The sequence below is a fragment of the Morone saxatilis genome, unplaced genomic scaffold, assembly GCF_004916995.1.
Source record: "Morone saxatilis isolate NCDOM2014 unplaced genomic scaffold, NCSU_SB_2.0 Contig23, whole genome shotgun sequence".
NCBI lineage: Eukaryota > Metazoa > Chordata > Actinopteri > Moronidae > Morone > Morone saxatilis.
The window spans coordinates 24171402-24192773 of record NW_023339796.1 but is presented as its reverse complement, the minus strand read 5'-3'; the positions used below and the strand labels follow the sequence as shown (position 1 = coordinate 24192773).

At 40.3% G+C, this 21372-nt stretch overlaps 1 protein-coding gene across 1 annotated transcript in view; it reads right to left on the bottom strand.

Moving 5' to 3' along the window:
* Nucleotides 1-658: 658 nt before the first annotated feature.
* Nucleotides 659-21372, bottom strand: part of LOC118335032 (potassium voltage-gated channel subfamily B member 2-like) — a 27867-nt gene continuing 7153 nt past the window's right edge. The window contains exon 2 of the mRNA XM_035671207.1: nucleotides 659-2674. Coding sequence (XP_035527100.1) covers nucleotides 659-2674 — 2016 coding nt within the window. The remainder of the gene's footprint in view (nucleotides 2675-21372) is intronic.

Genomic DNA, 21372 nt, shown 5'->3' with positions numbered 1-21372 from the left:
CATCATTGTTTTCTTGTTTTTTCAAGTTTTTTAAAATAGAAATTTTCAAAAGTTGCTTAGGCAATTGTAAAAAATATTATTTCCTTTCACCTTCTGTCTTTCCTTATTCATTATTGGTCCATTGTAAGAAATAGGGCTAAATAGCAAGCAATAGGAAACTGTAAATTATACCTGTACACAAAAACTCTTCAGGGTAGTATTATATATATTCTCATTCACACAAGGCTTCATTTATGCTCACATCTGAGCCCTTAAAGATTAATCAGTTGTCACTGCAGCATATCAGTCTAGTCTTCAAATAATAAGTCAATAACACTGGCATTAGACAGTGTCTTTCAAATAGAACCCAGACAGTGGGCACATGCTTGTGACTTCCCTCAATGTCCAGCAATAAAGCCATGTGACAACATTCCAGAGATGTCTGTTTCCTGAAAGCGGTGCTTGTCAAAAAAGAGATGAACGTCCAAAGGTCTTGTTAGATATGAAGAGTGCATCTCCCCAGAAAAACTACAACTTTTTAACAATGAATATGTTTTTGTCCACTTTAGGTAATAGGTGTTACAGTTTATTCTGGTTAGTTGCTGTCATCCATCCCATCAACCTTTTCCTCAACCCGTCCATTTGGGTCCCTGTCTGTGAACCTTTCAGAATTTTGGGCTCACATGCTCGTTTCACAGGGCGGTGTCAGGCTTCCGTCCAGAACGATGTGGTTTTCCTGTTTCTCTCCAATTTGTTCTACTGCCTCCCTTCCTTCTACTTCCTCCACTCCCTCCATAGTTACTAACTCCTGGGTGCAGTTGAGCGGGCTGGTTTTAGATGACAGTGGGCTAGCACTGCTGCCTGAGCCGACAACAGACCTCTCCATGTGATTCCTTCCCTGGTGGCTTAAGCCTGTGAGCTGCCCTTCACCTTCTAAGCTTGTGGCTGCTGAGCCCTCACCTCCCCCCTGGGAGTTGCTTGGACTGACAGATTGCTGGGCCAGAGACGCAGATTGCAAGATCGACAGCGGAGACTTACTTTCCTGTGTTGCGGAGCTAGGAGAAGTAGAAAACCTAGTAACCATGTCATCGGAAAGTAACTGAGCAAGCTTGGCTGAGCCAGCAGAGGCTGGGGTTGTCACAGGTGTCATCACTGCCATTAGCACATCATCTTGGGATCCAATGAAGTCAACCTTGGTGACTCTTGTGTTTTGAGGGCTGCCATAATCTCTTAATGAGCTACATATGCTGTCATAGGGCACCCCAAAGTTTTCCACACTCTGTGGCACCACACCCACATCTCCAGTCCTACTTCCTCTGGGACTGGACACAAACTCATACAAACCCTCTTTGATTATGGCCATTGGCTGGATGCTGCCAGGGGCCCTGTTTGCCTCCATGGTGCTGATCTGACTTAGATCCAAGGGAGGGGGAATACGCTGGAGTCTAGCACCAGTTTGACCACTTTCAGCATTGGGGAGCAGAGAGCTTCTTTCTCCTCTTTCAACAGACAAATCATCAGCCACATTAGAGGATTTTCTATTGATGTTCAGTTCAGGTAAAGTTTGCAGGGTTTGGGTTGAGAATACTTTCATCTCCATCTTCTCCTCATTATTTTTATGTCCTGGGATGGTTGCTGTCTCTTTGTTAGTGTCATCTAGCCGCTTTGCATTGAGATGTTGAGGGGTAGCTTTGTTAGATGAAAGCTTGACCCGTTCAGGGGAACCTAGCTGAGCCACTTCTTGGTAATGTGAATGCTGGGACTTGCCTGGGCTACCCACATCTGTATTGCTGTAGTGTTTGTGGTAGCTCCAGCGGCTGGGTGACAGGTGATTGTCCACAGAACACTTACTGTCCTCTCTCTTTTCCACCAAGACATCTGTGAGTTCCATACTACGTGCAAAAGCATCTTTTAGGTTAATAGAAATAATACTTCCACTTCTTTTGGCTCTTTCAAGAGCTTCCCTCCTCTTAATGGCCTTCTCTTGCCTCTTCTGCTCTCGGTAGAACTCAGAGAAGTTGTTGACAATGATTGGGATGGGAAGGGCAATGACCAACACACCTGCTATGCAGCAGAGCCCTCCTACAATCTTGCCCAGCAGAGTTTGTGGGTAGATGTCTCCATAACCAACAGTGGTCATAGTAATGGTAGCCCACCAGAAAGAGGCAGGGATGCTGGTGAATTTGGTGGCGTCCTCATCCTTCTCAGCAAAGAACACCAAGCTAGAGAAGATCATGATGCCCATGGCTAAGAAGAGGATCAGCAGACCCAACTCATTATAGCTCCTTCGCAAAGTGAAGCCCAAAGACTGGAGTCCTGTTGAGTGCCTGGCAAGCTTCAGGATCCTCAGGATCCTCATAATTCGGAAAATCTGGACCACACGGCGCACATTCTGGAACTGCATCACACTCTTGTTGGACTCAGTTAGGCAGAGGGTCACATAGTAAGGCAGGATTGCCAGCAGATCAATGATATTCAGTGGTGCTTTAATGAAATTCCACTTGTTAGGTGCTGAGAGCAAGCGGAGAATGTACTCCATGGTGAACCAGGCAATGCAGACAGCTTCCACATGGGCTAGGCTGGGGTTGTCATTGAACTGGCCAAATTCATCTACCACCTGGAGCTCCGGAAGAGTGTTGAGGGACAACGAGATAGTTGAAATGATGATGAACAAGATGGAGATCATAGCCAAGATCTGAAAGACAAAGACAAGATTGTGGGTTACTCTTATTTGGCACTTTAACATTGTTAATGTGAGCATGTTACCTTGCTAATATTAGCATTTATTTGAAACCTGCTGTGTATAATTACAACCTCACAACCAGTGTTGCTAGATTTAATAAAGTTTGCCCTGTGGCACTAGAGAAAAGGTCAGCAAAAGTCACTTTTCGACCAATGCTCTTAAGATGGTTGAGCCCTGGAAGTTGTGTCATATAATGCATAGTAACAGTCACTTTTGCCACTTGTAACCTGGACAGGCCGGGTAGCTCTGTGAGAGTCATGCTCCTTGATTTCCGTGTTCAACACCATGGCCTGCTGTGGAGCAAGCAAGAAGATGCTCCCCTGGTGTCCTGGATTGTGGACTAGTTGGCCCACAGTATGTTAGACTGCAAGGCTGCGTGTCTGACACAAAATATGGGGGCCCCAAAGAGTTATGTCACCCTTTCTGTTCACCCTTCACATTTCAGACTTCAGATACACCTCCAAGTACTACCAGCTGCAGAGGTTCAACAACAACAACAACTGTGCAATTGTTGGCTGCATCAGCAAGAGAAAGGCTGAGTACATTGACTCCATATAACAACATAAACTATCTTCTGTGTCTCTGGAGGAGGTTTGTCAAGTGTGAGAAAATAACCCTGATAATGTCATAGTGATGTCATCACCTAGGGTTCAGAGACTACACATGCACAAGCCCACATTACAAACTGGGGGTTTGGAGTTAGAAAGAGGTGAGCATTTACCAGACAGGTTAAGTAGAGTGTCTCATGAAAGGTTGCACTATGGGAAGTGTAGGGTCCAGCATTTTTGGATTTTGTTTGCCTCAGTTGCATCAATTTAAACATTCTTTTTGTATTTTGTCTCTTGTGAGTCCCAAAACCTATTGAAAGTACAATACTACTATTATTACTAAATAAACAGTCAGTCTCACTGATGCTCTTGTTTGTTTATGTCATTAATATAGAGGCTATAGAGGTTTCATATCCAGTTAAAAATGAATTGTAGTAAGTTTAAGTAATAGTACCAACACAACAATATAACAAATTTTTAAGTACTTTATATACAGTTATGTAGATAGTGCAGTAATTCATAAACTAGGGGTTCGGCACCTCCAAAAGGTCACCAGATTAATTTGATGGGTCATGAGATCAGAAATTCAGTGGAAAAGAAAACAAGAAGAAACAAAGCTCTGATACACAATGTGTTAGCAGTTTTTTGAATCTTTCTCTATTTGCTTTTTGTATATTATTGGATACTTTTATTCAGTTCACCCAACTGTTCCCAATTGAACTTCTTTGGGCCTTGAACAGATACCACTTGAGAGGTTTAGAGGATAAATCACACTCTGATGGAACTGTTAACAGCCTAACTACACCAGTATATCCACAACTAGGCACTGATTTTTGTAAAGAGTTTTGTACAGTATAGCACAGTCCAAAAGTACAGTCCTCTTTGAAATGTGGCCTAGTGAAACACAAGTAAAAGCTTTACAAGAAAAACGTAGCATAAAATATATACACTCAAGTGAAGTTCCTCAAAATCTTACTTGACTTACTTGTACCTTACATAAATGTAAGAGTATTTAAAGTAAATGTACTTAGTTACATTCCAACATGATCTATAATGTTTTTGCCAACAGGTTGGTAACTTAGACACACTTGCTACCAGTTGTTCAACTTTTGTGGCAGTTTTTATTAACTATGGTAGTGTTTTATGTTCTGGTCAGAATTCCCTTTTAGTGCTGGTTTTTGTGTGCTTTAACAACCTCTTCTACTGATTGGTCCATATTTTTCCCACAACGCACTTGAAAGAATTGGTCATCAGGGCTAGCAGACATTCAAGCCTGAATATTTGACAAATTGCTGAGTAAAATGTAAACAGAGTTTTTGCCCCAGTATATTTTATTTCACAGATGATTTATGAACCTTTCAGATGCCCCCAGGCCCCTGTTCATTCTTGCTCCTGATTTGAAGCTACTAGTGCTACTTCTCACAGCATATCTCACTATAAAGTTGAGCTTCAACCAGGAACTGTTGTCCTAACACCTCTGATTAAAAAAAATATGGTGGAACTCTAATGTCCTAGCCGAGTGAGGCAGCTGAAGCATGTGCGGTCTGAGTCTTCTCTCTGCAGCCCTTGCTAGGACATTTCAGGATAATTGTAATAGGATTGTGTTGCTATCTATAGAAAGGATAGAGAGAGGTTAGAAGTGTTTACTCATTCTTTCCTCCCCCAACAGGAAGAATCAAGCAATAGTTAGACACCCCCAATAAAAGCTTTATACCAAAATAAAATCATTAAAAAGGGTCAGAAAAATTGGTGATGGTATGAGAACTCTGAGTCTATTACAAAACTAGTGTGCTAGCACACACATTAGCTTCTACTATGAAAGTATAAATGCCTTGTGACTTTAAAGATACACTCCCTGATTTTGTTAGTGTTCACTGAGTGCCTAAAAAGGTTGTAATGTTGTAATAAAATGAATCCTCTAAATAGTCAGAGTGGTGCACTAATGGGTGGAATGTCAGTTCAACAGTCATACAGCAGTATCTACTGTTTTCAGATCAGTTAAAGGAGTAAGCTCCTCCCTTTTCTATTTACATAATGTGAACTCTGGTTTAGAATGGTTTAAAAGCAAATACCTGCATTTTCAAATAGTCATGTTATGGATTTAATGTTGTCATAGTATACCTGCAATTTAATTCATATTTCCCTGACTTTGACAATGAAAATGAAATGAAATTTGTACGCTTTTAATTATGTAACCATAAGTCCTATGGAGTTTGGAGTGTGCCACTGGACGACTTTCTAACTAATGATAATCTAAAATAGAAAAAATTTTGTAAGTAAAATGAGAAAAAATATTCTGCTTCTTTATTCTGTCTTTAGATCATAAATTCTAATCATTATTTTGATAAAATCTCAGAATTCAAATTGGTGTCATTGCCAAGAAGGTTTTCACATACAAGGAATTTTGGTATATTGGTGCATAACAATAAAGATAGAAAAGAGAGACAGATAGACAATATATACAAATATAATGTATCAATGTAATAGAAAATAATAACTGAAATTTAAAATTAATTCATCATCATTCTATTTACACATCTGTCTTCTTATCACAATCCATTGAACAATTCATTTTGTACATTTCGTGATCACTTTAATGTAAAGAGTGCTCACTTTAATTTGCATATCACCTAAAAATTAAATCTATGAAGATCCAGAACCAATTTGAATTTAAATCCTTGAATGACAGAGTAAGAATAATGATTTAATAATTGAATAATGGATTAAAAAAAACTGTTTTTAACTTTTCACATCGAGGAAACTAAAACAAACTAAAAGAAACTAAGACAGCGCTTCATTAGAATGAGTTCTTAATCTAGTATGCCCTTTGTTTGATTTAAAGACACATTTTCTTTCAAGGCGTGCAGATAATCTGCCACTCAAAAACTAAAGAAGAAGTAAGGTTATTAATTTAGATGGTTCTGCAATGGATTAGGCATCACTAATCTTTACATATGGACTTTTTTTATTGTGCTATGAAAACCGTCCCTGTGACTCATCCTGTGAAATCATGTGATGGAAGGATTGTCTTGGCTGTTTCCGGATGATGATGATGATGATAATGATGTGCGTCCGGTCCATCAGAGCCGTGTCAAAGGACACCGAGCATTACAGCATTACACAGTGTACACTATTTCTGCTGCTCAATAATCCTCATTCGGACATTCAGAGTGACTTTGCTCAGACAAAAACAAGATTTTTTTTTGTTAAAACTGCAAAGGCAAGCAATAAAAAGACAGGTGAGAGAAAGATGAGAGAGAAGATACATAGAGAGCTGAGGAGGGACAAAGGAAAGTAGAGGGCAGGTGTATCAAAGTGTGTCCACCCTGTAGCGTCTTAATGGCTTAATGGCTGCCAAATGCTGTGACCTTGGCACCCAGGGCAGATTTAAAGCAGTACCAGGAACACACAAGCTGCTTTAGAAGCTGCACAGTGGAGGAAGAATTAATGGAGGCTCCACATTGAAGATTCAGCTGATCAATAACACTGTGAGTTTGTATCACAGCAAGCCACTGACAAAAAGAACTGGAAACAGAAACAGTGAGTTCTGTGTGCCTTCCTCGCACTGTGATTATGAACAAAGTGTACTCTGGACTTCTTAATGACTCTGCCAGCCCTGCAACTTTTCTTTGCTGGTCCTTAAATGACTGGATACCCATGAAATGTGCTATATATATTCATGAGGATGAATCCTAATGTTTTGGTGACCCCCAGAAAACCATCTGTTTATGAGAAAAGAAGATTGAATGATGACGCTACCTGATTTAATTATGTGCTTTTGTCTCTATATTTTGACACTGGAGAGCACTGGATGGTGTAGTTGTGTGTATTCAAGGGTCAGATGAACACACACACACAGACACTCACACACACTTACATGTATATGTTATTGTACAGTGGCAGACTCAGGCTGTTTGAGGGGCAGGGGTGAGAAAAGCAAAAAGGGCACCAGCACGCAGAAAACTGATGCATTTATAGTGAAACAGTGTGGTCAGGGTTAGGATTAGCACCCTAGAGGCCACTTGACTACATCTTTTTTTACTAGAAAGGCACCCTAGAGGGCATTTTATTGTGTTTTATACACCATAGGCTTTTATCACCAGTGTTGATTCAACCCTGTTCACTGCTTCTGTTAGCACTAGTATTGTATAATATACTGTATTATCATTCTACTGGTACTACTACACCAGAGATTAAGTCAACCTTGTAGAATTCCACACAAACATGAACCATCATGCAAACACTCCTGCACATACACACACATCAAAGGGCTAACACATACACACACAGAGGGAGAGAGTAAAAATGTCAGACAGCGAAGGAGGAAATCAGAGAAATTGACAGAGAGAGAAAACACAAGACAATGAAAGTATGGATGAAGGGACTGGGCAGAGAAACCCAAGCCCTGATCAATATGTGGAGGTATTTCTGGAACAACAGGGACAGGATCTGTTGCACAGTTGCAGTTTCTGCAGAGGTCAGTGCAGTTTATCTATAAAGCCACTGCTCTCACCACTCATATTGTTTTCATCTGTTCCATACACTGAGGTCATGCTGATATTCACCCATTCATCCATTTATTAACCCATATACACATACAATCACTGTGATTAACATTAGGTTGCCAATAGTGACCCTTGTTCACTAATGGAAAGTTAATTGTGGATATTGACTACAGTGTTAAAGATACACCCACATATTCTACCATCACAATGAGGCTTGGATAACTTACTGCCATAACACAGCGCAGCACACACTGAGTTGCAATATTTCATCAGCGGACACATCAGCATTTTTCATTTTACAGATATTATCAGTCAACACAGACACATCATTTGAAATAATATCTGATATACAGTATTGCAGAGAGTTGTGGTTGTGTTGCAAAAATTATCTGTAACCAAGGTGATGTGAGGCCCTGGAAAACTCTGCGAGGAAATCCGGGGGTTTAAAGGTGCTATTAGGGGAAGTTGCATCAAGGAGCCCTTTAGCCTTTTACCCCCTGCTATTTAGAAGTCAACCAAAGTGGGGTGGTAAGGAGTACCCTTGAGTTGCTAACACTATGTTATGTTTACTTTGCCTGGTTTCCACCAATTGCAGGCATAGTCATTTTTGACTTCCAAGAAATCGCTCCAGTTTAACCCCCAAAAATAGCATTCAGATTTATTGCCTACGGGAGTAATAAAATGTCAAAATATAAGTATAAAAAAGGTTCATCACTGCTTGCAGTTTTAATTAGCAGAATTACAATTTTACCATGCACATGTGCAATGTCCACACATTGCAACACTTCACACGTCTCACAACAGCACTGTGGTCCAGAGTGAAACCATAGCTCATCGTACAGTCCCAATTCATTTTCATGGCCTCTAGTGAAAAGATGCTTTCACTGGGTCGAATTGCCCCATTATTTTGTCTTTAAAGCAAAGGGAACAACATTACATTACAGTGTAAATGCTGCCTTCCAGTTGTGAAAATGGTCTATAGGCTACTGCCTGAATAAACTTAATTATACAAACAGGAAATGGGAGCTATCCCGGTTTCATTGCTACTGAGAGAAATGGAGACTGCATGGAAAATGAGACTTGAGTCAGTGTTAAACAAGACAAAGTCTGTGTATCATTAAGATCTGAACACCGTGATCAACCTTGATTTTTGCACACCAAAACACACACACACACACACACGCACAAAGATAGAGAAAGAGAGGGAAGAACAGCAGATATAATAAAGACAGAAAGAGTCAGGATTATAGTAATTACTCCAAAGAGAAGCTTTTGGCTGCTCTGTTTGACACACGAGGCTGTAATTAGCCAAACATGCTATGTTATTAGCCATCCAGGCAGGGTGATAACTACAACACCTACACTGAACCACAATGGAAGCTGCTTCACTGCAGATCTGTTGGCTTAAGGTCATTTGATGACTCAGAGACAGGCTTTTGTGATCTTCATGTTTGATTCCACTTCACCGACTGCAGCATAAATACTGATTAATGGTACAATGTAACACCAATAGTTGTATTTCAGACCAACCTGAACAAAACACTGTCTGCAGTCTAGCAGTCACAAAACGGAAACGGTAGGAATCACCGCTTGGGTAAATAAACCTCTACTTGTGGCACCACAGGAGCTGCTGGAGCTTCTGGCTGATACAGCTGATGATGATTGCAACTTAACAGTCATATTTAGCCTCTTGCTAGTAGGGGCAAGGCTAAAACACTGCAAAAAATAGTTTCATATTTTTTGCAAAGCTGTTTCTCTCAGTATGTCCACAAAAATCATTAGGACGCTTGCAAATTTTACTAATCATCTCCATTTTCTGCATAAATGAATATAATTCAGAATTACTGTTAAATGCCTCAACATAACAAGCTCTTAGTTTTTACTAGTTTTATCAAAAATGGTTATCACAACATCCACTTACTAGGTTTTTGTGGAGCTTTCACCCACATGTGGACCTGAAAGTTACACTAAGACAAATCAGGGTAGATTAACAGAATAAAAACCTGTGGGGTGTATAGGCTCTGTGGGGTAAAGCTGCAGCAGGTGCAAGGAAGGGATGTCATTGAAAAGATGTCGGACCACAGGAGACTGCTCAGTGTTAAACTAGTTTAATGCAAGCAGAGCCTCCATCAGATGCTCAGTTAAGTCAGGGGCTGGTTGCACAAAACTTTTTTTTTTTTTTTTACCAATTTTGTCCTTTAATTTTAGTGAGCTCTCCTTTTTGACCAAGACAGACTAGTTGTAGATTTGCTTTTTAACTTTTCAGATGGATCTTTTCATCAGGTATCACAGGGAATCACAGGAAACCTTTTGAGTCATTCTGTGCAGCAATCTTATGTAAGTCCTTCAGCCAAAATTAAGCCATATGTGTTTTGTGCAACCAGTCCCAGATCTTTGACCCTCAGCCTGGGTCAAACACATCCAGTGGCCTTACAATGACATATGCACATGCAACACTTTTGAGGGTCATCAGAACAAGCCTCTGTCACTGGAGTTTTATGTTTATTTGGGCTTTATGACTTTGAGGTTTGGGAGATCTCTATTAATGTGATTCTGTTGCACTGCAGAATATGAAGCTCCTAACTCCTCCTGACCTGGAGCTGACAGGTTGCCTAACACAAGGTCAGTTTAATGAATATGTAGCATTTACATAGTACTCTCTGTAATAATACTGGCTTTAATCAGCTACTAAAGACACCTAAAGTGGTGAACAAACAAAAAAGCAGGGAAAAAAAGGGAGGCTGGCAGCTTGTGGGCTGGTACATACAGTTTGACATGGAGACATTTGCCAACAAAAGAATTACAGTGGACAGGATGAACCTTGCTATAGATGGCAAACCACCTTGGATCGGTCTCTCTCCTGCTGGAGTGATAAATCATTCTCATTTGAATTAAAGCGTTCAGTATCGGAAAGCTACAGTGCATTAGTGAATTCTGATGCTCCTCTCGAAGGCATGGGGCATGTAAAGTGTAGACCTGTGAGGAGCCACTTACTATCTGTGAAAGCATGCTTCCTGCACAATACTGAAGGAGTCACACAACAAACAGCTCATTGTTGCCTCTTACAATGTCCTGAATTTCACTCAGGATTTGACAATTAATTTTATAACTCATGTAAGTGTTGAATGATTGCTAATTAGTAAATCATCAAAGAGCTGAATGCCAGTATACTATAGAGAAATGCTGCTTATATTTTAACTGCTGGCACACCATGTTGGGTATGAAAATAACGCTGGACTTCCTTTCCAAACTACTGTAATTAATTTAAAAATGAATGTAAAAAATACTTTTTGTTTTACTTAATCACAGTTTAATAAGGCAAGCAAGTTGGACAGTCAGACAGTAATCCCCAAACTATCTTACATAAACTACTTATGTGGAGATGAAAATGTAATCAAACACACAGAAAATGTTTGCTGAATTCACCCACTATGGGTACACAAATACAGACTCTACAGAGCTTTCTGAAATATTAGTAAGAACTTAACTAATACTGACCTTCATTTGAACCTACATATAAATGGTTTAGATAATATAGTTCAACTGGTTCACAGCCTGACTGCTGTTGTCCTGATCCACTTAGTAGTAAAGCTGTGTTTCTCTTCTCAGACCTCTGTAATGAAGCTGATCATATTCAATAGAAATTATGGCCAAAATTGTAAAGGTAGGGGCCACCATAGAGCCACGTCATTATGTCACTGTAGATGTCTCCAACGCTAGATACTGTTACCAGGGTTATGCTAGCTGGCATATTTTGCTTGGCTAATGTTAGCTGAGCTAGCAAGCTAGCTGAGCAAGCTAGCTCAGTGTTACGTTCGTAACAACTACGTGCTAGACAGCTAATAAATACATAGCCACAAAGTGCCCCCAGCCCCTGTTATATGCGGCAAAGTGTTGGTTCCGCACTGGCAATATCGTTCTCAGCTCTGATTGGTTGTGTTCGTCCAGGCATTGTGAATTCTTGTAAATATCATCAGGAGCACTAGGAGGAGCCAGAGGAATCAGATTTTTTCATAAATTTTATCGGTCTTATTTACTTGTCAGGATATAGTGAAAGTTTCAGCAAATATGACAAAAGGTGTGTAGGAGAGTGTATAATGCACTTCAAATACATTTATGAAAAGTATCAAAGAGTAAGAGTGTTTTACTCGCCTGACCAGCAAATATCTCTGGCTCGCTTGGAGGGGTAAATGGACTGTACTTGCCCCTAATATATCCTAAATGTTGCAGACACACAACATGGTGAGCCACTGCTGTATATGGAGAGTTTGACACTAGAAGGATGTTTTCACATTCTCATTTACATCTGCTGAAAGTGGAAAGTTTCTCTGTGCTCACTGAAAATCTGATTTTAGGGGCGGGGCCTACCAGCAGGATTTGTGACAGCATAAATAGTTATTAAAAATAAATAAATAAAAATAAAAGTCCATCCTGGTCCAGCATGCAACTTGTACAGTGTGACGTAGAAACCTGAAGCCACCAGTGCACATCCACTGAGAATGGACTTTACAGTGAAGTAGGAGACATCTTGTGTTTTTAGAAATGAACATTTGCATATTCAGAGATTCTGGTAGTTTTATGAGGTAGAAGACTTTCTAAGGATTTTAATGTGAAAATTATACTTTTTTGCAGAAATTGCAGAATTGTTCCAGGCAGACTTCTTTTATATATTAATATGTGACTGGAGAGCATATTTAAATAATATACTAATAATTTGCACAATAATGATACAGGCCAACATTTTAGTTCTGTAGTTTGTTGCACTGACCTTATAGTTTATCTTCATGCTCAAAGACTATAACAAAGAACTATGATTGTAGCAGGATTAATCATTCCTGAGCTTCTCTTCTGCTCAACACCAATACGATAAACCTCTCTTTACTAATGAAGCCTTTCACTGAAATATATCATAATACCAGATTGGTATGTTCAACAATAAGGGCACTAATTAACCTAATCTTAAACAACCATGGGAATACGCAGAAAATAGCACAGACAGGAGCACAGATATGCTTGTTTGTACACAAACATTCATAAAAAACATTTAGGAAACTTTCTCAGACTATGCCCTTATGAGCTGCAGGTGATCTTTGGCACAGAGCAGCAGATTGGAGCTATAGGTCGAGAGCAGAGCAAGACGCCTCTGTCCGCTATGTCCCAGTGATTGATCTGAGAGACAGAGTGAGTGCTTCCTGCAGTGTGTGGCACATACACCAGGGGTGCTCAAACTTTTTCTCTTGGAAACTGAAACTTAATGGTGGGCCATGGGCCAAAAGCAAACAGCTATTGTAAAATTAGTAGGTTCCCAAGTCCCCATAATCCCATAACCGACATCTGTGCTCAGGTTATGAAAAATAAAGAATAATTAAAGATTCTAGTAAGTAAGTGAATCATTATTTCTGTCCTTTCTAAACTGTTGATCATCATGTCCTTCATAACAATCTGCTGTGTTTGGCTGATCGTGTTTCATTCACAGTGATAGCAGAGAATGCTGGATTCTCATTGGCTGAAGGGGTTTCAGATAAGAGGCTGGCTCTACACATAAACTATATGAACAAAAGTATTTGGCCACCTGACCATTATACCAACAGGGACTGTAATGACATTATATTCAAACACATATACTTTAATATGGAGTTGGTCCCCCTTTTGCAGCTATAACAGCTTCCACTCTTCTTGGAAGGCTTTCCACAAGATTTTGGAGTGTTTCTGTGGGAATTTGTGCCCATTCATTCTGTAGAGCATTTATGAGGTCAGGCACTGATGTTGGACGAGAAGGCCTGGCTCGCAATCTCCATTCCAGTTCATTCCAAAGGTGCTCGATGGGGTTGAGGGGAGGTCAGGGCTCTTTGCGGCCAGTCCAAGTTCTTCCACACCGAACTTCATCAAAACCAGTCTTTATGGACCTTGCTTTGTGCAGTCATGTTGGAACGAAAAGGCCCTCCCCCAAACTGTTGCCACAAAGTTGGAAGCATAACATGTCCAAAATGCGTTGGTATGCTGAAGCATTAACATAGCCCTTCACTGGATGATAAGGGCCCAGCCCAAACCTGAAAAACAGCCCGCAACCATTATCCCCCTCCACCAAACTTCACATTGGCACAATGCAGTCAGGGAGGTAAAGTTCTTCTCCGGCATCCCGCCAAACCCCAGACTCACCATCTGACTGCCAAACAGAGAAGCGTTTTCGTCACTCCACAGAACACGTTTCCACTGCTCCACAGTCCAGTGACGATGCGCTTTACATCACTCCATCCGACGCTTGGCATTGGACTTGGTGATGTAAGACTTGCATGCAGCTGCTCTGTCATGGAAACCAATTCCTTGAAGCTCCCGCCGGACAGTTTTTGTGTTCACATTAATGCCAGTGGAAGTTCGGAACTCTTCAGCTATGGAATCATAGGCGACTTTTACGCACTATATGGGCAGCTGTGGCGCAGAGGCAGAGCAGGTCGTCCCCTTAATCGGAAGGTTGTTGGTTCGATCCCCGGCTACTAGTGCCACATGTCGACGTATCCTTGAGAAAGATACTGAACCCCGAATTGCTCCTCCTCAGTGTCACCCCCAGGAACTTGTAGGTGTTCACCATCTCTACCTTCTCCCCCTAATGGCCTCTTGGTCGCTAGATATCGCTAGATGTCACTAGAAAAACACTATCTGAGTGGTTATTTTATTTGACTAGCTTGCAAAATTTCTTCACCATGATGTAGTATGACTAATGGTGTTGATTTGAGCAAACAATAAATGATGTAACATTTACATATATAAAGTTAAAGCTTTCTACTAGCCAGGAGCAATGCAAGGCAGGGGCATCCAACTAGCTAGGTTAACTGTAGCCTAAGCTGGGCCATCTGGCCATCTGGCTGTGTCCTGGTCGCGCTGGTTTTGGTTGCTTTGCGTTGGCTGACATGTAAGTGGAAAGCTAGTTAATATCATGGAGCAAATGGTAGGAACATTGCAGATAGTAACATTTCTCTAAATATGATTTTTGTAATTTATTTTCCAAGATTGCAGTGTATGTCATCTTTGGTCAATGCCCAGGATAATGCTCACTCACGCAAACAGCAGCAGAATGCAGTTCACTGTTGTCACTATTAACAATGGTTTTCTGAAAGTTACATATAGAACCCTTAATTGAATAAATGTACAGACAAACGTACACAGCAGGTTTATAGCTTGAAATCAAATTTTGCATCAAAGCTTTGTTAAATGACAAAAAAAAAAAAACATAATAGACACATAGACTACACATACCTGTTACGTTTTTAGGGGTGTAGACAGAATGTAGTCTAATGACTAATGACATACAGAGGACTGATTATCTGAAAGATTAATGGCATGTAGGGGCTGCATTAGCTGAGAGATTTATAAGTAAGCTTTGATTCATGGTTTATGGAAATGATGAAGACTACCTTTCTTCAAAGCTCAACGACTACTGCATTAAACTCTGTAAGAGGTGTGCACATACTGTAGGTGAAGGGTGTCAGGACCAGGGTACTGCCGCACATAGGGACCAGGGAGGACTGCCAGGTAGAGAGAAGCTACAGGGGGAGCATCAGAAAGATATGGTGCTGACCTTGATTCATCATGATCGAAGATACAGTGCCACATGTTCACAAATTTTCATGAAGATGGCAGGTTTAGTTAGGATTATCCCTGTTTAGTATTAGTCATCATCCCAACTAGAGCAGAACAGACACTGGGGAAACCAATCTAACTAACCAACTTTATCCCAATGGGATTCTCTTACATAACAGGACTGTCACCAAATGTGACAATCATGGCCAACACTACATCAGTGAAACAGCAAGGACCCTGGACAGGAGAAACAGACAACATCTGCTGTCTGTGAACACCACACCAAAACCACTCACAGAATCCACTGGGGAGAGTTCAAAGCCATCAACCAAGACTGATGTGGATGACCGGAGAAAGATCAAGGAAAACATTCACATCTGACACCAGAAACCATTTAACAAACTGGGTGTTGAGGTATATTTTGTTTGCTGAGAAATCTGAATGGGGCAACATTACTAAAAGAATAACAACGGGTCATGAAACACAAGAAGTCAGCTGATCAGACAGGTTGGAAACGAACAAGCAGGTTTGACAAACGAAAGAAAACAGTAAACAGTAAGATTATTACCTGAACTCTCTGTCTGACTGGTCATGTTGTAAACATCTATCACAGTTTACAGACCCACTTCCTGCCTTAACATTATTATTAGTGACATTTCAGTTTTGCGAAGCAGCTAGACTTGCAAGATCTTTGAATCATGCGAGAATTCATCCTTGCAGGCTTCAAGATATTATCTTGTGTCCAACCACAGTGGTTCGGACCAATAAGAAATCAGGTACTATATGGAACTACTGGCAGGTACAGCATTAGCTACGGGCGTGGTGTGTGTGGCAACATGTGTGTGAAGTGACTGTTTGCTCAAAAACAACAATGGCTGCTGCCAAAGAGGTTAGTGTAGATGCTGATCAGAACTGGAGAGTATTTCTTCATTGAAAGAATAGCAATGAATGGCATTCAAGGCTTTTCTTTTGTTGCTGTTTTTATCTACAGAGGGAGTGGGTCCTCTTCTATGGAGTCCACCATATTAAGCCGCCATGTTTCTAAATTAGCCCAGAATGGACAAACCAAACACTAGCTCTAGCTAGGGCCTTTTGTGGGTTTGGTTTCACAGCCACCTTGTTCTACACACTTGGAAGGCTGAGCTGTATTTAAATGGTTGCAATCTGCAACTGCATCAATTGATGTCATTACATTCTACACAGTGGCCCAACATGGGTTTGGTCTCAGTTGCTGGATATATTTGATATAATGATGTTACCATGTTCCCAGATGACTACAGTGTTATCGGAGCTGAAGAAAATGATGACAAAAACTAGGAAAACATCCTTTATTATTGTCATTTAAAACAGTGGTGTTCAACCTCTTGGTTGTTAAAGACCCCCAAATAGATCTATACATCATGCCATGGACCCATATTTGATAAGATGTAGTTTAAGGTATCCCTGTCTGATAAGACTGAATTATTCCATAATGTTTATACTGTAGATTGGCAGATTAACAATGAAGAGTGTGAAACATATGAACAGAATAGTTATTGTTATACATTCTCTCACTGGGCTAACTTCTAGTCAATGAAATAACACTGAAAATAAAATAATTCCCATTTTTCTGGCATTTTTAGCAATGATACATTCTAGCCTTGACTTAAACATCCACAAGCTGTAGTTTGGAAATTTTACCCATACACCATTTCTGCACATTTCATCAACACAGCTCAGCTAACACAGAGACTCCACTCAGGCGAACACAGAGACCTGCCACATGCATACTGTTTATCATTGATCAGCCGCCCTCACCAAGCCTTCCTCTATCTGCATACATCACCAGCTCGCTGCTATTGCTCTACATCTTACACACATGCACACACACACACACACACAGACACACACACAGTAAAACTCACTGATATGAAATCCTACACAAGAAAACACACACGTGCATAAAACTCACAGCAGGACCTGCATGTAAATACACATCTATGCATACTTGCATGCTACCACACACTCATACCCCCCTCCCATGCCCCCCACACCTCCACCCAGGTCTCTGCTGGCCTCCTTTCTGAGCCAGTTCTGACAATGCTAATGATTCTCACTGAGGCACAGGATGACGGGTGACAGAGCCAGACCAGGGCTGGCTGACGATGGAGGGGAAGGGTGTGTAGACGGGGAATTGGAGGGCGAGGATTGTATGTGTGTGTGTGTGTGTGTGTAGGTGTCTATGTGGAGGGGTGGGGGGTGGAAGAGGAGGTCAAGGATGGTGGTGCACAGACCCCTTCTCTGGTGCTGTGTCGGGAGGGATGCAGCGTTCCCCAGCCCGATGGTAATTTATTACATTTAAGACAGGGCCTGACACCCTGAATCAGCCTCCATTCAGATCACATTGGCTGAGCCGGGTGGTGGGAGGGTGTGCGCTGAGGAGGGGAGGGAGGTAAACACAAAGGAGGAGAAAGCAGGGAGAGGACAAAACAGAGAGAGACTACATGGAAATGATATGCGATGAGGAGAGATGTAGCCCCGGGGCATGGTGCATGTTTTGCCTGTTTCCTTATAGTTAGTGTATTTATAATTCAAATATATGCCTTTAATAATTCACTGACGGGGCATATCAAAGGAAAGTGTGTAAGATATTTCTGATGAAAAAATGCTTGAAATATTCAACTTTTTAAGCTGATGTTTCATCAGTGTGCATAAGGAAGAATCAGAGATAGCTGATGAAGACACAGGACACAACAACTAGACTGCAATTTACATGATTACATATTTTCATTTTATTACATATTTATATTTTTTCTTTTCATTATTTTCAGTGTGTAGACAAAATACACAAAATAATTTGGCTGCATTTATTCTGGAATAGAGGACACATTTTCCTATAATATTCTGTTACATTTGTTTATGTAATGTCTGTCAGAACACAGCATGTGGTTTTGATTTGTTGAACTGCACTTTGTTATCTTTCTATAATAAGAATAATTGCAGTTAGAATATATGAAGAAGTCTGGTGTTTTTCTATATATTTTTTCTAATCCCTTAAAAAATTCTTATGGGAAAAAGTGAACAAACTCATGGTGACTATAAATCTTTTAACTGGACTGAAGTACTGAAGTAAATCACTCGAACCAGCAGAGTGATTCCCACCTCTAGTGGCTGTAATGACCACAGAATCAAAGCAGTTCCAATTAATATTTGTAGCATCACCAGAGATGAAAACGCGATCAGTCTTAACAGAGCTGTTCACTGTTCATATCTGCACATTATTAGTGAAAGAAGCATTTAAGTGTTAAGTTGAATAATTTGGATGTCAATCATATAAAAAAAAACTACCAAAAAGTAGAAAATCTTTTAGGTGGAAATGGGTTTAGCCTTTTCTTGTACAATTGCAATTGATTACAATTATCACTGATGAAGGCACTTGTAAATGAAAGGGTGATGCAAAGTTTAACTTTGGTGTTTCGTAGAATTTTCTTTCTTCTACGTCTCACAGTAACAAAAAGCGGTGGGCAATCCTTTATTGATCCCCCAGAATGGAAATTCAGGTGTTACAACAGCACAAATTAATAGAGAAACTAAAATAAATAATTAGAAAGTGTATAAAATAAGAAGAGAATAAAATAGAAATTAAACAAAAGCAGACGGTACAATGTTAGGTATATATACCATATTTTAAAGTTTTCAAACTAGGTCGGGACCAGTGTTGCCACAGTTACTTTGAAAAAGTAATCTGATTAGTATTAGTGATTACTCCTTTAAAAAGTAACTTAGTTACTTTACAGATTACTTGATTTTAAAAGTAACTAAGTTAGATTACAAGTTACTTTATTAGTTACATTAAGCAGCTGCCGACAACACCCCCGCCGCCTCAACATAAAAATGACAACCGGTTTTGCCAACACTCACTTTATTGGAAGTGCATTTTTAACAGTAATGTCAACAATGTATCTCATGACATTTTAAGTTGAACTTAAAAACAATTTCCTGAAAAAAATACATGTTTTTATAAAAATAAAATGACAGTCTTTCTTGACTTCACTTAACATAAATACTTGTTTTTATAAAATATAAAATAAAGACAGTCTTTCTTGACCTGACATATGGGACTGTAATGACATTATATTCAAAACATATATTTAATATGGAGTTGGCCCCCTTTGCAGCTAACACTCCACTCTTCTTTCCACAAGTTTTGGATGTTTCTGGGAATTTGTCCCATTCATTCTTAGAGCTTTATGAGTAGGCACTGATGTGACGAGAAGCCTGGCGCAATGTCATTCCAGTTCATCCAATTCATGGGTGGAGTCGGGCTCTGTGCGGGCAGTCAAGTTTTCACACCAACCATCAAACCATGTCTTATGGACTTGCTTGTCGCTGGGCAGAGTCAACTGTTGCCCAAAGTTGGAAGCATAACATTGTCCAAAATGCTTGGTATGCTGAAGCATTAACATAGCCTTCACTGGATGATAGGGCCTAGCCCAAACCCTGAAAAACAGCCCCATACCATTATCCTCCTCCACCAAACTTCACAGTTGGCACAAAGCAGTCAGAGGATATTTCTCCCGGCATCGCCAAACCCAGCCTCGACCATCTGACTCCAGCCCAGAACACGTTTCCACTGCCCACAGTCCAGTGACGATGTGGCTTTACACCACCCACGACGCTTGCATTGGACTTGGTGATGTAAGCTTGCATGCAGCTGCTCGTGTCCTGGAAACCCATTCCATGAACAGTTTTTTGTCACTTAATGCCAGGTGAGTTCGGACTCTTCAGCTATGGAATTCAAGGCGACTTTTATGCACCGTCTTATTGCAAAGGTGGCATCCTATCACAGTACCACGCTTGAAGTCCACTGACCCATTTTGCATCACAAGTTTTCAAATGGAGACTGCAGAATAGTCCTTGACTTTATACACCAGTGGCAGGGGTCTGATTGGAACACTGAATTCAAGAATAACAGGTGTGCCAAATACTTTTGTCCATAAATTTATTAGCTCTGGCTTTTCTCTAGACCACAGAAAATCAACATGTATTGTATCAGTCTCATTTTCATCTATATAAAAAAATATAAATCATATCATGTTCTTTATAAACCTGATGAAATAATGGAACATATAAGACATTGAACCAACTGAACATTTACAAAAAATAAGGGTAAAATAATTTATTTAGCGCGTATACAAAATGAGGAGAAACAAATATAAATCTAAATTAAGAATAGGACATAAGGTGCTATACAAATAAAGTTGATTGATGAACCTGCTTGTTATTCTGTCTAGTTCTTTAATTTGGAAACTTCAGAATTTAAAATAGAAAACCAGGGTTAAAAATTCAATCACTTTTTGCATTGGTTGAAAAAGGGATATTGTCATGAGATAAAACCTTGATCGCACTGTTCCTAATTGCCCCCCCCTTCTCCTGCAGGTCAGACAGTGGACAGCAACTATCCAACCTGCCAACAGTTAGTCTATTTGAGCAGCAGCAGTCCTGGTAAAAGCCCAAAGGGATTAAGCCATATCTAAGTCATACTCTGTGTGTGTGTGGTGTGTGTGTGTGGTGTTCCACTATGAACAGGTGACCGTGATGGGGACATTTTGTCATAACTTGTTTCAAACCACATTTCACATGTACAAATAGGAACAATATGTGTTTACCTTATTAAGCTCTATAACATTTCTAGTTTGAAAGTGGTAAAAATACCATGTATCCAGCGTCATGATCATTACTATTAATGTAGTTGTTGCTACTGTTGTGCTTACATCTGTTTCTCTCTCTGTTTCTCTCCTCTTTTCTCTCTCTCTTCTCTCTTCTTCTCTCTTCCCCCAACTGTCAAGGCAGATGCCACCACTAGAGCCGAAGGTCTGTCCTAGGTTTCTGCCTGTTAAAAGGCAGTTTTTCCTTGCCCCGTCGCCAAGTGCTTGTCATGTGGTACTGTTGGGTCTCTGTAAATGTAAAAGGAGCGGTCTAGACCTGCTTATTTGAAAAGTGTCCTGAGATAACTTTGTTATGAATTGCGCTATACAAA